The sequence below is a fragment of the Protopterus annectens genome, chromosome 1.part2 (assembly GCF_019279795.1).
Source record: "Protopterus annectens isolate FY-2018-M chromosome 1.part2, PAN1.0, whole genome shotgun sequence".
Classification (NCBI taxonomy): Eukaryota; Metazoa; Chordata; order Ceratodontiformes; family Protopteridae; genus Protopterus; species Protopterus annectens.
This window is the reverse complement of record NC_056727.1, coordinates 934,754,437-934,771,945: the sequence shown is the minus strand read 5'-3', so window position 1 is coordinate 934,771,945 and position 17,509 is coordinate 934,754,437. Positions and strand designations below refer to the sequence as shown.

General features: G+C 41.8%; 1 protein-coding gene across 1 annotated transcript in view; it reads left to right on the top strand.

The window, feature by feature from the left end:
• DNAH14 (dynein axonemal heavy chain 14) overlaps positions 1-17,509 on the top strand; it is a 2,550,346-nt gene that overhangs the window by 2,256,181 nt on the left and 276,656 nt on the right. The window contains 1 exon segment of the mRNA XM_044060213.1: positions 16,856-16,968. Within this exon segment, the coding sequence (XP_043916148.1) occupies positions 16,856-16,968 (113 nt within the window).

The following is a 17,509-nucleotide window of genomic DNA, read 5'->3' as shown; positions in this document are numbered from 1 at the left end:
AGGTCCAGAATTTTGTTTTGCATCATTTGTATATCAGCCTCTTGTGATTCAGATATTTTAGTGAGCAATGCTATATTGTCTTCATTTGCTGCTATTCTGGTTTCTGCTTTCTCCATTCTTGTTAGAATCCGATTACATGTCTCACTAAATGTTTGTGTTTGGGATGTTAGGTCTTGTAATGCATCTTGTATAGGCAACAATGCAACCTTAATTTCTTCCATCGTAACCTGTTGATCAGATTTCGCTGATGCCCCTGTTTTTGCAGTTTCTTGCTGTCTGAATGTTTTCTGTCTCTTAAATATGGATTCCTTCTTTGGAGACTGTAATGCTGACAGTTTAGTTTTAGTAGTTGTAGTGTCCATATTTTTATCTTCTTTTGACATTTTGAAATGCTGCAGATAGAGATGATTACCAAGTGAAAGTTTCAGTAATGTGGTAATTCAGTCCTTTGTTTGTTGCTCTGTTCAGAATCAACCAAGCAATCAGTTCCAATCCTGTTGTCACCAAGTATTTTTTTTTCAATTTTTTTTCCTCGATAAGATCGCTGACTTCTAGTAGATTATTAATTGCTGTCAATTAGTTGATTAATTCCAAATGTACATCCGCAGAGGTGATTTTTGTTTCTGGTCTTTGGAGAGCTGAAGTACTGCAGTGCTTATAGAATGGTGGCCATCTTTGTCTCCAATAGTTCTAAATGTAACAATAACAAATTTAAATCTGGGATACTGGAAGTGGTGGAGAGAGATCTTAGGGGAGGTTACTGGGAAAACAAACTTGAGATGAAACTAAACTGGCAATTAAGAACTAATCCCACTGTTCCCCCAGGTATCAATGATGGTGTTTCACTTATGCCTTTTTTAAGACTGAAAGCTCAAAATTTGAATGTGTAAACCAATTTAAGTATTGAATTTAAACAAAGGTTTTTTACATGTACATTTTTATATTGTCTTACAGTGAAGTGATTTACACTTTTTAAAATATTTTTAAAAGAGTATCACACGACTTAGTTAATTATTTAAATGAGCAATTAATGTCTTTTGGTAACGGTTCTGAAGAAGTCCCTAGTGCTGGGATGAAAGCGCTTGACCTTTACCTATTGTTGCTGTGGATTCATTTTATCTGAATAAAATAGATTTTGGACTGAGTTGGAGATTGTATTATTTCACAGTATCACCTACTGGATGACCTTTGGTCTTATAGTAATCATGTCAGCTATAGAAGACACGAGAAGCTTGTGATCAGCTACATTTCTTTCAACCAAAATCGGTGTCTTGTTTTAAAAATAATCAATCCAGTATCAGACTATGGTCACATATGGAAAACTTTCTGTTACGTCTCTTCACTGCAGGCCCAGATGATAAATTTTCTCAGCAGGCATCTCCACCATTCCCTGTTCCCACTGACACTACTGAGGAGCATAAGGGTGATTAAACTGGAAGTGCCTTACTGGGGGAGCTCCTGGCCCCTCACTGGCAGGTAGCCCAGCATCATTGTCTGGAATGGCCAAGCCACAGGTTAAGCAAGTGGTGGAGGATGCAATGAAGAGAGCTATAGCTGGTCTGTGGCCAAGATCGACAGTCTCCTGGATCAGACTGTGGATTCACTCACCTGGCCAAACCATGCTAGTGGCCACCCTGATCCATCAATTGGTGGCAAATCATTGTAATGTATCTCTGGGCCTGGGTGGATGACAGCACACTGCTGCACATAACCCAACCTGACCCATTTCTCTTATGTCTTACACAGTACACTATGCATTGACCAATCCTGTCATCATTGACCTACCTTCTTTTTGTCCCCAATCCCCATCTATCCTATGTCTTCCCATCTGAGTTCATGCATATCCATTTTATGTGTCTATCTGCCCTTGCACACTGTTCTACCTCCCCTTTTGTACCATGCTTTTCTTTTTACCCTTTGCGTCTTCCTTTCTTTTTTATGTAATGCAAGAAGTGGTGCTCTAACCCCAAGAAAAAAAAGTGTTTCCCTGCTCCCACAATTCGACACACTACTTAATGATATCCTTCTCTGTGACCTTTTGCTTGCTGCCTTCCCTTTTTCATATTTTCCTAGTCACACTTTCCTTTCCTTTTATATAGCTGAAAGGTCTCCACACATCCACAATAGCACTGCAACTGCAGGTACTGTGTGGATATATAGCTTTCTGTGGCACTTTGTGCCATCCTTCCAAGAAGCATGCTATCACATTTAGCCCAGTTAATACATGCGCTGGTTTATATTTGAGATATATTGGTCTGTAAGTTCTCCTTTTCTTTTTTCATGAGATTGCACAATGTGGTCCATGACCACTCTGTAGATTGTGCCCTCCACGTCTGAGTATAAGTTTCATTGCTTAGATGATTCTGCTTGCATAGTTGCTATACTGTTCATTTATGTATCCTGAGGCACAGGTAGCTGCATTTAACATTGTATTTTGTTTTTATTATTATTATTATTATTATTATTATTATTATTACTGTTATCCTTCTATTCCTTTGCAATGTTATTCACCCAGACTGTTGCCTGAAATTGGTCTTTAGTGATCAGTGTACTACCCCATTAAACAGAATAAAGAAAGAAATATAAGTACACAAAAAGTATGCATATTCATGAAATGTGTTTTGCACAGTTACTGGCTGCTCAGTTGCATGATGCTTCTCCATATGGCAGTCTGGTTCCCTAGCCTTAGCATGCTATGTCTGTCCTGTACAGGCTCTGTATTAATACTCTGGTTCACAAAAATGTAATTAGCTGATTCAGATATAATTGTGCCACATCCTTTCATTTGCCACCATAATAGTCAAAAGAGTGTGATATCGTGGATATTAGAGCTCATTGTTTTGGTTGCAAAGGAGTGGCAAAATGTGTAGTACTAAGCATTCAGTTTAGAAAGTTTTTGTATCACTTAGATGTCTGGATTTGGCTAGAAATGTGTATATGATGTGAAAGCTGAGCAGGACCTTAGCAAGGGTGGGTTGAATGGTGTGCAGGCAGTCACTGGGTGTGATTGTTGGCTTTGCTGCAGTCAGCATATGAAGACAAAGAACTTTTGTGCATGCAGTTTTATAGTCCTTTGCTATGTTGTCACACTGAATTTGCAAAGTAACAGTACTTTCATTAATTAATGCAATGTAGCAAACAAGCGCCTGTTTGTTGCCTTGTATAAATGAAAGTGACTAATTTGTGAATAGAGCAAACAGAGCAGGAAACATTTGAATACCTGTTACTTTATTTTTGCCATCAAGAGATTTTAATGTTGCTTTCTTCATTTGATTGAGTGGAGTACATAATAAATCATTTATTCCCTATAGAGAATTATAGGATTAAATCCAATTGTTCTTTGCAGCATCCTTCTAATAATAGCTGGAATATCAACTAGCCTGATTCATGGTAGAGATGCTACAGTCACTACTCTTTTTTTTTTTGTTAATGTCAGGTTTCACATAAGAGGTTTCAACATGGAGTCACCTATAATAAGTATCTCATTACCTTCAGCCAAAGGTGTTCATAACCATTTAATGCATCGATAATTACAACTTGAAAATTCAATGAACAGTTTCCCTAAATGGATCAGTATAGACACTAAATGGCTGAATTAATGATAGAGATAAGCATCAGTCTGCTTATTTAGTGTGCTGTCACCGGCATTGTTTTCAGAGTTACTGTTTGATACGTGACATTATATTAAATCTGGGTCTGTTATCTCAGAAAAGTCTGAAATGTTATGTCTCTCAGCCTGTGCATATCTTTTCAATTTTTTTACTTATATTTGTCATATTCCTTCTTTCATCTTCACTGCTGTATGTTCTTGTGACGTCCCCACTCTGGGCCAGTAATCAAGGAGGCTGAATCCTCACCACTGACACTGGAGAGGGATGTTTACATGAAATTTAAATAGATACACTCAATATTTCCAGATGCAAACCTCTCTGCATCAAGCACAACTTCCCTTAAGAGCACATAAGGAACACAGTCAGCCTGGGGTCTGGATTTCACTATCTGTCTCCCTCCAGGTCCACAGTAAGACTCCCCAGTGGAACAGCTTCAGAATCAAGTCCTCAGTTGACTGCCCAAGCCAAGGTCTCCACCACTCTCTGTGAAACCAGTGCTTTGTGTCCCTGCTGACTCTCTCTCTCTCTCTCACACACACACACACACACACACACACACACACACACACACACACACACACACCTGGGAAAGGTTGGCTCAGATTACCCATTCTACCAACTTTGCTCAGACTGTAAGGTAGATTCACTGCCACCAGTCAGTTACTATAAGGCTCTTAAAAGGGGTATCCATACTGAGTGAAATTAATATTAATATGAATGGTAATGTTGACCAAACAGCCAGGCTTTCAGGAATGGCCAGAGTTATCACCAAATAAATATGTGCAGTACTCTCAAAACTTAAACAAAAAGACGAGGCACAATGAGAAGTTTAAATATATTTAAAAATAAATAATAAAATAACATGAAATACTATTTACAGTAAACACCAGAGTTTCAATCACAGGAGATATTAAAAATAACATTGATGGAAGGCTACACACAGATACAGAAAAACAGTATTTAGCTAGTCTCACTATCTATTCCTGATTTACTAAAATAATTATTGTTCCTACTTGCTGAATAGAGCAAGGCAAGATATGTGAGTGGTCCTTGTTGTCAGACCCAAGACAGAATACAGAATACTGAGAGCAATCTCCTACTAATATCTAAATATTATATCTGAAGTAGGCAGACTTCATTCGTCTGCAACCTGTGGGTATCGGATCCGACCTTGGATCCGAGCCGGCAATTCAAAAGCTTAGGCTCCGAGCTCCTAGCTCCTCCCTCTTACCCATAACCCCTTGCCAAGCCCTGACTGACCTCAGATTTCGTTTGCCGCTTTTCAAGTAGCTACGGATTCTAGAGCTCCTGGCGTTTGTTGAAGAAAGATAAGATTTTTTGACTAAAAAAGTTTTGAAAATCTCTATTTTTGTTATTGATATTGTTAGTGTTGAGTGTGTATAGGCTTTCCTCTCTCTTTTATTTAATAGTTCTCGGGTTTCGTAGTTTGTTTGTGTGTGTGTTGTGTTAGGCCTTAGGGTTTGTGATGTCTGAAGCCCATAAGGCTGTTTTCTCTAAATGTACCGAGTGTGGCCATAAGTTGTCCCCAGCGGATGGCCACACTCGGTGCGTCATGCTTGGGGGTTGAACACCTGTCATCTGGTTGTACCATTTGTGCAGGGTTCAACCCCGGCTTTGAGGGAGCGGAGGTCGAAGCTGGTGCTGGCGGGTCTTTTACCTCCAGATACCGCTCGGCTTCTGCCCTTCTACTCAGCAACCTGTTGCTGTGGGCTCTCCCCCTCCGGCTGGGACTCAACCTCCCTCTAAGTTGCCGGAGGGGAAAGAGTCCTCTAGGGAGAGAGAGAAGAAGGAGAGGCACAGGAGAGGCACCACAAAGGAGAGCCGAAACTTCCAGTTCGGGTCCTCCATCTAAGCCGGCCTCCCTGTGCCTTCTAGCTTTCCTCCTCCTTGGCTCCACTCCCCTCGGTTCTCTCCTGGACCCGAGGAGGAGGAGGCTAGCCCTTCTAGGAGGTCTCGGGCTCTCTAGGTCCGCGGTGGCCTCCACCAGGTCAACTTTTTCCATGAGTGAAGCTGATATGGACCGGATGATGAGGAAATTCATCCAGGCCCAAATGCAAATGGGAGTGCTCCTAGCCCCCATCCGGGAGGGGCTGACCCCACCCCTTGGCTCCTTCTCCGACCCATACCACGGGTTGGAGCTGTCGGCGCTGGGCAGACTTGGATCCGGGGTGGGTCGGATCCGATGGGTCGGCGCACCTCGGATCCGTCCCATCCCTTGAGTGCTTGGTGCCGGACCCGACCTCTCGAGCCGAGGCCGAGCCTCGGATCCGAGGGAGCTGGTGTCTTCGGCTCCGTCCAGGTCGGAGCGCACGGTCTCTCGGATCCGGCGGTTTCGGCTCCGACTCCGATCCGCAAGGCCGGATCCAGTGGGGGTCGGCTCGGGTTTAGAGAAGCTGGCTCCCCTCGGCCTTGACGTAGTGGAAAGGGCACTGTTGAGGACGCCCGGACCCCGGTCCCTGCCACGGCTCCATCCCGCACTCCTTGCAGTTGGGCCAGGCCCCACCAGCCGGTCCCAGGGACAGCCCGCCTCGATGTCCCAAGTGGTTCCCTTGGAACATCCAACTGCTGAAGAGTACTCCTCGGACAGCCCCGATGAAGTACCTCGGGCGTAAGTGCAAAAGGAGGCACATGGACTCCCGAGTCCGTTACTGAAGACACAGACTTGGATGAAGGGAAGGCTCCCTAGGTCACCCTGAGGACGTCTCATTTGGAGACATTATGGAGATGTTAAGGATCGGGGGGGGTGGTCTGCCCCCAAGGCTTCCTCGGACGAGTCTGTGTTCTTGGAGGCATTCGAGGTGGGCCCTTTTACTCTCAGATCAGTTTCCAATACATCTATGCGGCTGCTTTCTCATGCTACTGAGGGAGCCGCTAGAGCCAGCGGAGCAGGCCTAGTCATGAGGTGACAGGCCTGGCTCCGCCACTGTGATTTTGCAGAGCCCTTCAAGGCGACCTTGAATGCCCCTTCGATGGTTCTGCCTTGTTTGGCAAGACTGTTCAAACATTAGTCCAGAGCGAAAAGGACGGGAAGACGCTGTCTGCCGTCGGAGTCCACTTCTCAGCTCCCCAGAGGTCCTTCTCTAAGAACCAAAAGGGACAGAAGAAGATGTGGTTCTGGAAATCGCAGCAGTCCCAACCTGCTCCGGATAACCAGTCCTTCCGTGGCAGAGGAGGACGGGGAGGTCGTTGTCCTAGAGGCAGGGGGGCTCCTGGCAACTTTGGGTCCAGAGAACCTTTCTCTGATAGACCCACGCAGCAGCCCTGAAGGGTTGCCCGGCTGTCCGTCTCTGGAGGCAGTCGGGGGGCGGTTTTCGAGGCACCTGACTTCTTGGGAGTCCATAACAACAGACAGTTGGGTGCTTCGTGTCATATCCAGAGGGTATTCAATTCCCCTATTCAAGGTTCCCAAATCTCGCAGCCTCCCAGATGTTCCACCCGACCAAGGGAGGCGGCAGCTGTCAAATCGAACAGCTGCTAGAAAAAGAGCTATCCAGCGCGTCCCCCGAGATCAAACCGGATTAGGGTTTTACTCCAGGTTCTTTTGGTGCCAAAGAAAACGGGGACCTAAGACCAATCTTAGACCTTTCCCAGCTGAACCTGTCAGTAACCAAGCAAAAGTTCCGGATGGTCACCCTGCAATCTATACTTCCCTCTTGAGGGAGAACGACTGGATGTGCTCCATCGACCTCAAGGACGCGTACTACCACATTCGTATGGACAGACGATCCAGGAGGTTTCTTCGCTTCCGGCTGGGAGCCAGTCATTATCAGTTCAGGGTCCTCCCTTTGGTCTCACCTCAGCCCCCAGGGTGTTCACCAAGGTGCTAGCGGTGGTAGCGGCCCACCTGAGGCTCCAGGGATTACAGGTCTTTCCGTACCTGGACGACTGGCTCCTGTCGGCATCATCAAGGCATCTTCTGTGCTCAGCCAGGGATTACTTTCTTCAACTAGCCCCAAGGCTGGGCATCACGATCAACTGGGAGAAATCTTTACTGAACCCCACACAAGTTATAGATTTCATAGGAGGAAGACTAAACACCAGATCAATGCGAGCCTTCCTCACTCCAGACAGAATTGCCAACCTGAAGTGTCATGTGACAGCGGTCCTGCAACCATCTCCAACTGCAGCTTCGGTCCTGAGGGCCCTAGGTTCTATGGCGGCAGCTATTCCGCTTCTCATTCATGCTCGCTTACGCATGCGGGTTCTTCAATGGACCCTTCAGGTTCAGTGGTCCCCTCTTTGTTCCTCTCTCAACGCTCCGATTGCGGTCAGCAAGGCGTGCAGGAACTCCCTTCTTTGGTGGCTTCTTTCTCCGGAGCCCCTGGCAGGGAGACCTTTTTGTGCTGCATTTCCCCGAGCCACAGTGACCACGGACGCTTCTTGCCTCGGGTGGGGGGGGCATTCTGCGGGAAAGATTGTCCAAGGCACGTGGAATCCCACAGAGACGTCATTGCATATAAATGTCCTGGAAATGAGGGCGGTGCTCCTAGCGTTGCAAGCACTTCACCACGTTCTTCCTTCAGGGACTATTGCGATTCAGACAGACAACATGTCGGTAGTCTGGTATATCAACAAACAGGGAGGAACCAGGTTTTACCCCCTTTGTCGAGAGGCCATGAGAGTCTGGGAATGGGCAATTTCCACCAAACGCTTTCTGGTAGCAATGCACATTCCGGGAAAGTCCAACATCCTTGCGGACAAGCTCAGTCGCACCATTCTTTCTCCACACGAGTGGTCTCTCAATCCTCAAGTAGCGAAGAAGATTTTTGCCGTCTGGGGCAACCCTGTTGCGATCTTTTGCCTCTCCTCAAACGCCAAATGCGACAATTTCTTCGCTCTGCTTCCCCCACCAGGGAGTTCCCGAGATGCTCTGGTGCATGCTTGGCCTCCCGGTCTCCTTTATGCCTACCCTCCACTTCCTCTGATGCAGAGGCTTCTGCAGAAAGCCAACAGTTTGGGAGCAGAATGATTCTCATTGCCCGTTCTGGCCTCGTCAACCTTGGTTCCCCTTGTATGGTCTCACAAAATCAATCCACCCTGGATTCTGGATCCAATTCGGATCTCATCTCCCACCCTCTGGGAATGTCGGTTCCCAATCTGCACCCTGAAGTTGACAGCTTGGCTGCTCCAGTTCCATCCTTAATTAGGACTCCCGGTATCTCATCACCTGTCAAGGCCATTTTAGTGGCAGCTCATAAACCTTCCACCAGGCAGGTTTATCGGAGTAAATGGAAGAGATTCTCTATTTGGGCGGTACAGAGAACTTTGGATCCTTTCTCGGCACCTATGTCAGCGGTGCTGGATTTTTTAACAGACCTCTTTCATCAAGGGGCAAGTTCTTCCACGATTAAGGTACAATTGGCAGCTATCTCGCATTATCACATTGGTCATGACACAGCTCCCCTTATGATGGCGAAATTATGCAAAACATTTCTCAAAGGGGTTTTTTTGTTGAGGCCTCCAGTCAAGGAGGTTGTACCACCTTGGGACTTGTCTTTAGTTCTGCAAGCCCTTACTGCTCCTCCCTTCGAGCCTGCAGCTTCTGCAGATTTAAAGTACCTTTCCTGGAAGACTGCCTTCTTGGTAGCTATCACTTCAGCCAGAAGAGTGTCTGAGCTTCAGGCTCTATGCGTCAAGCCGCCTTACCTTTCTTTCTTCCCTGATAGGGTGTGCCTCAGGACCAATCCATCTTTTCTTCGAAGGTCTCTTCTGAATCAATATTAACCAATCAATTAATTTACCTGTGTTTTTCCTCATGTACTCAAACAAAGGAGAATACAAATTGCATTCCTTGGATGTTCATAGACAATTACGTTTTATATTCACAGAACAGCTGGTCACAGGAAATCAGATCAGCTGTTCGTCTCCTTTGCTAAATTTGCTCTGGGTAAAGCAGTATCTAAAGTCACACTATCTAAGTGGATTGCTAATTGTATTCTGCAGGCATATGACACTTCAGGTAGACCTGCTCCTCAGAGGGTTACGGCTCATTCTACTAGGGCAGTTTCCACGCAAGCCGCCTTTAAGTCCCGTGTATCATTGGATGATATCTGCGTGGCAGCTACTTGGGCCTCGCCTCATACTTTTATTTCTCATTATAAGGTGGATGTTGTTTCTAGAGGAAGAGCATCCTTTGGCTCAGCAGTGCTCAAACATCCTTCCATGACGGCCCCAAGATTCAGGTAGCTAGGGACTCTGTCCCACAGGTTGCAGACGAATGAAGTCTGCCTACTTCAGATTTAGAAGTTATGTACTCACCATAACGTTCCATCTGAGTAGGTGACTTCATTCGGATGCAACCATCCCCCCTCCATCCCCCTGACCTTTATAGAGCGAGTATTTATGCTGTTTTCGTGTACTGTAGTCAGTATTTTGAGGCAAACTCAATCTGAGGTCAGTCAGGGCTTGGCAAGGGGTTATGGGTAAGAGGGAGGAGCTAGGAGCTCGGAGCCTAAGCTTTTGAATTGCCGGCTCGGATCCGAGGTCGGATCCGATAGCCACAGGTTGCATCCGAATGAAGTCACCTACTCAGATGGAACGTTATGGTGAGTGCATAACTTCTAATTCTGGCTTACAGAATGGCATCACACACATCTGCTCATCTCACTCTGTTTCCCACACTATACCCCATCACTAGAAGCTGCCAGGGTTTTAGCACCTACATGTCAACAACACACACACAAGAACATCTGGAAGCCATAAAACAATAAAACCATTACACTCTTCCTACAGGAGGTACAAAATATTCTGTAGTACAGACATTGCATCTCTGGCTTCCTTCAGAACTGTGGGATAACATCTTTATGGCTTAACCCATAAAGTAATTTAATTTCAAGAATATTTTTTTCAAAGTCAGGTGGATTAATCTCTTCTCTTACAGAATACACTGTTACAATGTATACATTTAACAGTTACAATAATGCATGTACATTTCTTTTCTGTCCAGCAGGAATCACTGTTGGTACATTTTAGCACAAGCAACTTTACAAATACATTTTTAAACACAAGCATCTGTACAAATCAGTTTGATACACAAATGACATATAATTCTTTATAAAATTCCAGCTATCTGTGCTGGCATAAATTATATATCCACTGCCCTACTTCTCCTACCATAGCTGGCAGTATCCCCTATCATCACAGTTCTATTATATATTTTTTTGTTAATAGATGTATTACCAATAGTGGCTGACTTTAATTATATTTTAGAATTAAGTACATGTGGAGTAATGCTTTAACATGACTAGTTAAACAATTCTCTGTTATTGTAGCATTTACTACTTCAAAACTGTACATGTAGCCTTTGCAATGTTACAATTAATACTGGGGTCAGTTGCCAATTGAAAAGAATCCAAATGAATTTCTAAAGTCATATTTTGTGTTCCAATGCTCACTATCTGAATCAAATGTGTAGAAATGTTTTTTGTTGGTGAGAATAAATTTTGTCAGCTAGTTTCTCAGTCACATGGTGAGATAGTAAGTGCACCTTTTTCCAGATTATATTTACTATTATTATTTACTCAAGTTGAAACAGATGCAGTAACTCCAGACATTTTGTTTTTAATAGAACATTTGCTTTTATTAGAAGCATTCATAATATTGTGTAAGTCTTTACATTTATCATGTCCCTTATGGCCATTTTTTTGTATTAGATTTTCTCTGTTTATATCTTTCCTGCATATTGTAACCTCGTCAGTACTACCTATGTTTATATTCTCATAAACATGAACTACCCTTATTTTAAAAGCTTCTCTCAATCAATTAACATTAACAGAGGAATACAGCTACCACAAGAACAGCTGCTTCAGTATAAAGAGAGGAACCTCTGTTACAGAGTTTCACTAGAGACAAAATATTATCTAGAACTGAAAAAATGTACACAATCATAAGGGACTGTCAACCAATATACAATGAGGGTGACAAGGTGAGGGACATTTTTCAAGCACTCTCACTGCTGTCGTTTAAACAACCTGCACCAAATCTAAAGAAATCTTCTTGTCAGAACCACAGTTAGACCAGAACAGAACAAAACCCTGCAACCATCCAAGATACAAAACATATCACATGATTTTTTGTACAGCTTCCAACATAACAATTTCACAGAACAAAAGTTTCAAAGTACAAGGTTCATTTACGTGCACATCCAAAAATGTGGTTTATCTAATCAAATACAGGAAATGGCGAGACAGGTCACATAGGGGAGACAGGCCAGTTAGTCAGAATTAGGATGAATGTCCATAGACACACTGTTACAAATAAAATGACTGACAAGCCAATATCAGCACACTTTTCCCAGTCTGATAATTCTATATCAGTTATGACAGTTATGGTTCTTAAAGGACATTTTTGCACACCTTTGGAAAGAACAAGGGAACTGAGTTTATTCAGTTGTTCAATCTGACAGTCAGTGGTATGAACCTGGATTTTGGTTTTATGAGACACTATAATACCTAATTTTTCCTTTTGAGCAAGCAACAGTGGACATAAATAAGGTATACTGAACAGCACCATCGTTTTTTTCCTTCTGGTAATGCATGATTTGACAAATTTAATCAGAATTCAAACTGCTGACTAATTCAGAACACTAACAGTAACTGTTAAGATTACTGGGGTCTATGCTTTAGCACCTGCATTTTATTCATAACAACAGAATAGTTATTTTAAAATAAGACATTATTCTGGTCAGAATAAACTTAAAAGTCAGTAAGGCCTTAATGTTCAGACAATTTTAACAGTATAACAAGGCTTTATCCAGTTCTGCTATTCTTCAGAATTGTATGTATGTAACCAATACTATTTTCTTTTCTCTGTCGCACTCTTTCTCTCAGTTAGCTAAACCACAGCCTGTATAGTGTGTAATAACTAAATGCAATATCCATACATTCTAACCCAGAATCTTATTCTCTTGGTAGTTCCTTTCTTTCTCATCATTGTGAACTGCACATTATTGCTAATTCATACTTTCTGTTAACCAAAACATCTGTGTCACAAAGACTACTTGTTTAGACAGACTAACATCTTACAAATTATAACTTTTTGTTTTCCTTCTCTGGATTTAACTGATCTCCCTATGCATATCTTGTTTGAGATTTATTGTCTCATTAAATGTCAGAGCAGTCTTTCCTTTGTAGGCCCGAGTGGATATTTAAGCACTGTATTTAACATCTGTAACTTAATAACTCCTAACTAAGGGCTTATGTCAGCTCGAAAGTACAAATAATTGCAAAACCTATGTTGGTCCAATAAAAGGTATTACATCACATCTGTGTTCCACTATTTTTGTGTTTTGTCCATCATTTAACAAATTTAAAAATTGTTCTCAAGGAAATGAGTTTGAGCTGGATGTGGCAGAGTTGAAGATGTTAAGATTTGCACTGGGTGTGACAAGGGTGGACAGGATTAGGAATAAGTATATTAGAGGGTCAGCCCAGATTGGAAGGTTTGGAGACAAAGCCAGAGAGGTAAGATTACGTTGGTTTGGACATGTGCTGAGGAGGGATGCTGAGTATATTGGGAAAAAGATGCTAAGGATGAAGCTACCAGGTAACAGGAAAAGAGGAAGGCCTAAGATAAGGTTTATGGATGTGGTGAGAAAGGACATGCAGGTGGTTGGTGTGACAGAGCAAGATGCAGAGGACAGGAAGAAATGGAAACAGGTGATCCACTGTGACGGCCCCTAATGGGAACAGCCGAAAGAAGATGATGTTCTCAAGGAAATGCTATTAATGCAAGAGCAATCAATGGAAGAGTCATTGCTTTTGCCAGATAATATATTAAACAATTGTTCATGTCTGTTACCGTTAGCAAATATGGATGGATTAACATTTGTCATGTTTTTATGTATAGGAATTGGTGTTTTAACAAATCCACTTATACCAGTTTAATTTATCCATAATTACAACATGAAAATTCAATTAATAGTTTCCCGAAAAAGATTAGTATAGATACAGAAAGGCTGAATTAATGTCGGAGAAAAGTATCAGATCAGTAATAAGCAAACTGTGAAGAAATTGACTAATTATGCTTCCTTAAAGAAGTTGAATATAGATTTCCAGGGTTCCTATTATATAATCAAAGATGCAATCCTTAGAATGTGTCTTGATCGAACTTGAAAGCATGAAACAGCAAAACAGCGAAATGGCATATAAGCAATTTCTTTCCCTGGGAACAAAATCGCTTGGCCACCTCCATTACTTTGCCATTTTCCTCACTGTAGTGCGATCTCAGAGTTGGTACATTTAAGTAGGGGGGCACATCCCCCCACATCGGGGGTGTGGAGGGCAAAGGCCCCCACTTTATGCAACGTTTTGAAGTTTGTTTGTTTTTTTTCCCCTGGGGAAAAAAATCGCTGTTCCAAGTGTTCAGGATTGTAAGCTTTCTCTTACATGGGGGTCGATAAATCAGCATTCACTGATTTAATATAAACCCGATTTCCCATGGTAAGTACCAGCTATAGATACTTCAAATTAATCAGGAATTAGAAATCAAACAGCAGGGAAAATTACAGAAACAAAGGGTACAATATAAACAGTAAGTACCTGAAATAATATTGGGATATGACTTACTCTAAACAAATTGAAATACAGAAAATTTGGTTGTAGCAATCAGCAATGAAAGACAATAATGAAGGTGATTAGTTATGATTCTTGCAAAGAGGTTGGTACTGATTTTATAATGAAAAATATGAGATATATCATGAACTTCCTATAAACAGTTTACAGATATTACGAATTATCACAGAATGCAGTACTGAGCTTCTAATAAGGTACTTGTTATCTTAGATTAATGTTTTTGCATCACATGAACAGCACACACAACTACTTGAGCCCATGACCACTTGTTTGCAGTTGCAGCCTGTATGAAGTGTAGGAAGCCCTTTAGTAGGCTGTCAAAAAGCCTGCTAGCACCAGAGCACACACACTTCAGTTAAAAATAAAACAAAGTTTAATAACTGCTGTAACCCAGCTTGGGAACACTGATGAGATTTGAACAGATAAAATTAAGGCAGGATGTTTCAGATTGCAAAGAAAACGGGGAAGGTAACCACTTTCATTCCAGGCTTATATGAAGCCTAAGAAGCCTCTCAGTAGGGCTGTCAAAAAGCTTCCTAGCACCACACACACCACATATACAAAATAAAATGCAAATCAAATGTCATAAATGTTTTAACCCAGCTCTGGAACACTTATGAGCTGGAAACAGCTAAAATTAAGGCAGGATGCTGTCAAATTGCAAAGAAAACACTGGCCGATTCTTTGATCATAATCTAAATAATAATGAGATCAATCATCTTTCCTCTGCATAAAATTAGTGAAGTCCATTGCCTCTCTCTGAAGCAATTACTTCCCAAAAAGTACACCACAAACTAACTGCAGTCACAGGAAATGTATAAACCAAAACCTAAAAGAAAACTTCGCAAAAATACTATTATGACAAAATTGAGACATTCTGTACATGCATAATGTGTGTGTGTGTGTGTGTGTGTGTGTGTGTGTGTGTGTGTGTGTGTGTGTGTAATGTCATACCTTATTTCACAGATTGACGACTGGACCACAGTAAACAAGTTAATAATATATGACATCATTAAGTTTTATTAAGGGATAACACACACTGTTGATCTTCATGTGTTTGATGTCAAATAGCTGACTTCATATGTAGTCAGGGTTGCCAGACGTCCCTATTTGGGCGGGACTGTCCCGAGATCAGTAGCCTGATCCCGAGTCCCGCCCTGCCGGGTTAAATCCCGCCCCTCCTCCACTTTGTTTGTTTTTTTTGATTGACCCGTATACCTGGCATACGGGCCAATCAAAATTGCTAAACACGGAGTTTGTGTTCAAGATAAAACGAGAAGCTCCGTGTTTTGATGATGGCCCATATGCCATATCTGGCCAATCAAAGCGCTAAACACGGAGCTTCTCGTGTTTAATGCGGAACTGCAATGCATTAAACACGAGAAGCTCAGTGTTTATTGCAGGCAGAGTGAGCTCAGTTCTTTAATGCGGAACATTAAAGACCTTTTTTTTTTTTTTTTTTTTTGGTACAGAGATAAAATATACGTCTGCATGACTGACATAATCCAGTATCTCATCAATCAACACAGCTGCCGCTCTAAAAACATCGTATCTGGCAATTTATAAACCTTCATTTCAGCTTAATTATTAATTACTTATGCAGACCTCCATATCATTAGGACTAGGGTTATTTAGAAGCGGCAAACTGCTTACATAACAGACTGGCAGATACAAAAGGTCAGTAATATAGAATTTTGACATGTTGCTGGCCGAGTTCTTACACATTTGCAGATTTCATTATTTGTAAAGGTTTTGACATGAATAGACATGGCATGTTTTGTTATAAATTAATATGGAAGTTGGACTTGAACAATGAGGAGTCTTTCTTGAAGATTTTGCTTTTCCTGCCAGTTTTGTTTGTTTACAGAAAGAATACAGGAGGCATGTGTTTACATAAATTCCTCATCAGATGTTGAAGGTACACATTTCAATAAAATGTGTCTGTTGAATGAACTTCTGCCACCTGCAGAAACTGCTTGGATTACCTTGATAATGCCCTCAAGTTACTGTAAGCCATTTCTGAGATTGCAGTATAAGGCACACATTTGTTGTTTTACAGAATGGAATCTTTTTTTACCTATTTGAAGTTCCAGTGTTTTACTTTCTACATTTTAACATTTTTGTCATTTACAGTGGTTATTCTGTTACTTTATTTATAATGACTAATTTCTTTTTCACCAGTCACCATGCAAAAACATACCATTCATTTGTCGACCCCCATGAAACGCATTCATACTAATTCAACCTTCAGATATCCTAATACTGTGGTTATATTGGTACCTTAAGCTACTGCAGTTGAGACTACTCTAATGTGGATTTGCCCCAGTGCATGATTGATGGAAAGCTTCATATCTGACAGGCAGAGTGAGCTCAGTTCTTTAATGCGGAACTATGTTCCGCATTAAAGACCTTTTTTTTTTCTTTTGGTCTTTTTTTTTGTCCCTACCTGGGTTGCTGGAAATCTGGCAACCCTGTATGTAGTATATCTAGCACTGAAATTACTCTACTAGCACTTGCAGAAATACCACACAGCTCACTGTGTTTTCCTTTATACATTTTAAGCAGTGCAGATAAAGTACACAGTAGTGATTTTGGTTAGATCTGATTATTCAGGCAAAACTGCTTAGCAATGATTGTTTTTTCCCATTCTAGCGACATTCCTATGAATCATGCAAACCTTTGGGATCCTGGGTAAGTGACCTCACTCAGAGGATAGATTTTTTCAGCACATGGGCAGACAATGTAACTACCTGCATCCATTTAAGGTAAGAGTAAATCATTTTTTGTTAATGTGAATTCCTAAATACAGCATAATAAAATGTCATTCAAATGGTTCTATTTGGGCCTTTCAGTGGATAACATTTTTAGAGCATGGGCAACCTGTACATTGTCACCTTGACTGGAGACTGAACAGTCTCAAGCAGAGTGTTACTGTACAGGTAATACCTGCACAGAATGAATCAGCCACTTCATGGCAGTGGATAAAACTTTTAATTAAACAATGCTAAGAATAAAAAATTGCTGACCCTGTTTTTTCCTGAAATGGCTTTATCATCCCCTCATATCTCTTTATATCAATGCCTTCTGTTTAACAACTCTGAAGTGATACCCAAAGCAAAAAAAAAAAAATTCAGAAAAGTCATATACAAGAAATGTTGTATTTTCAATATTATTACACTGTGGCTGTGGCAGGTAGTTAAGATTTACCATATGTTTGGAGTTAATGAGAAAATAAGACAGGCTGTAGTTCTTATGAGTTCCTGATGCTAGGTTGTTTGATCATGTTTAGTAAGCTTATACAGGCTT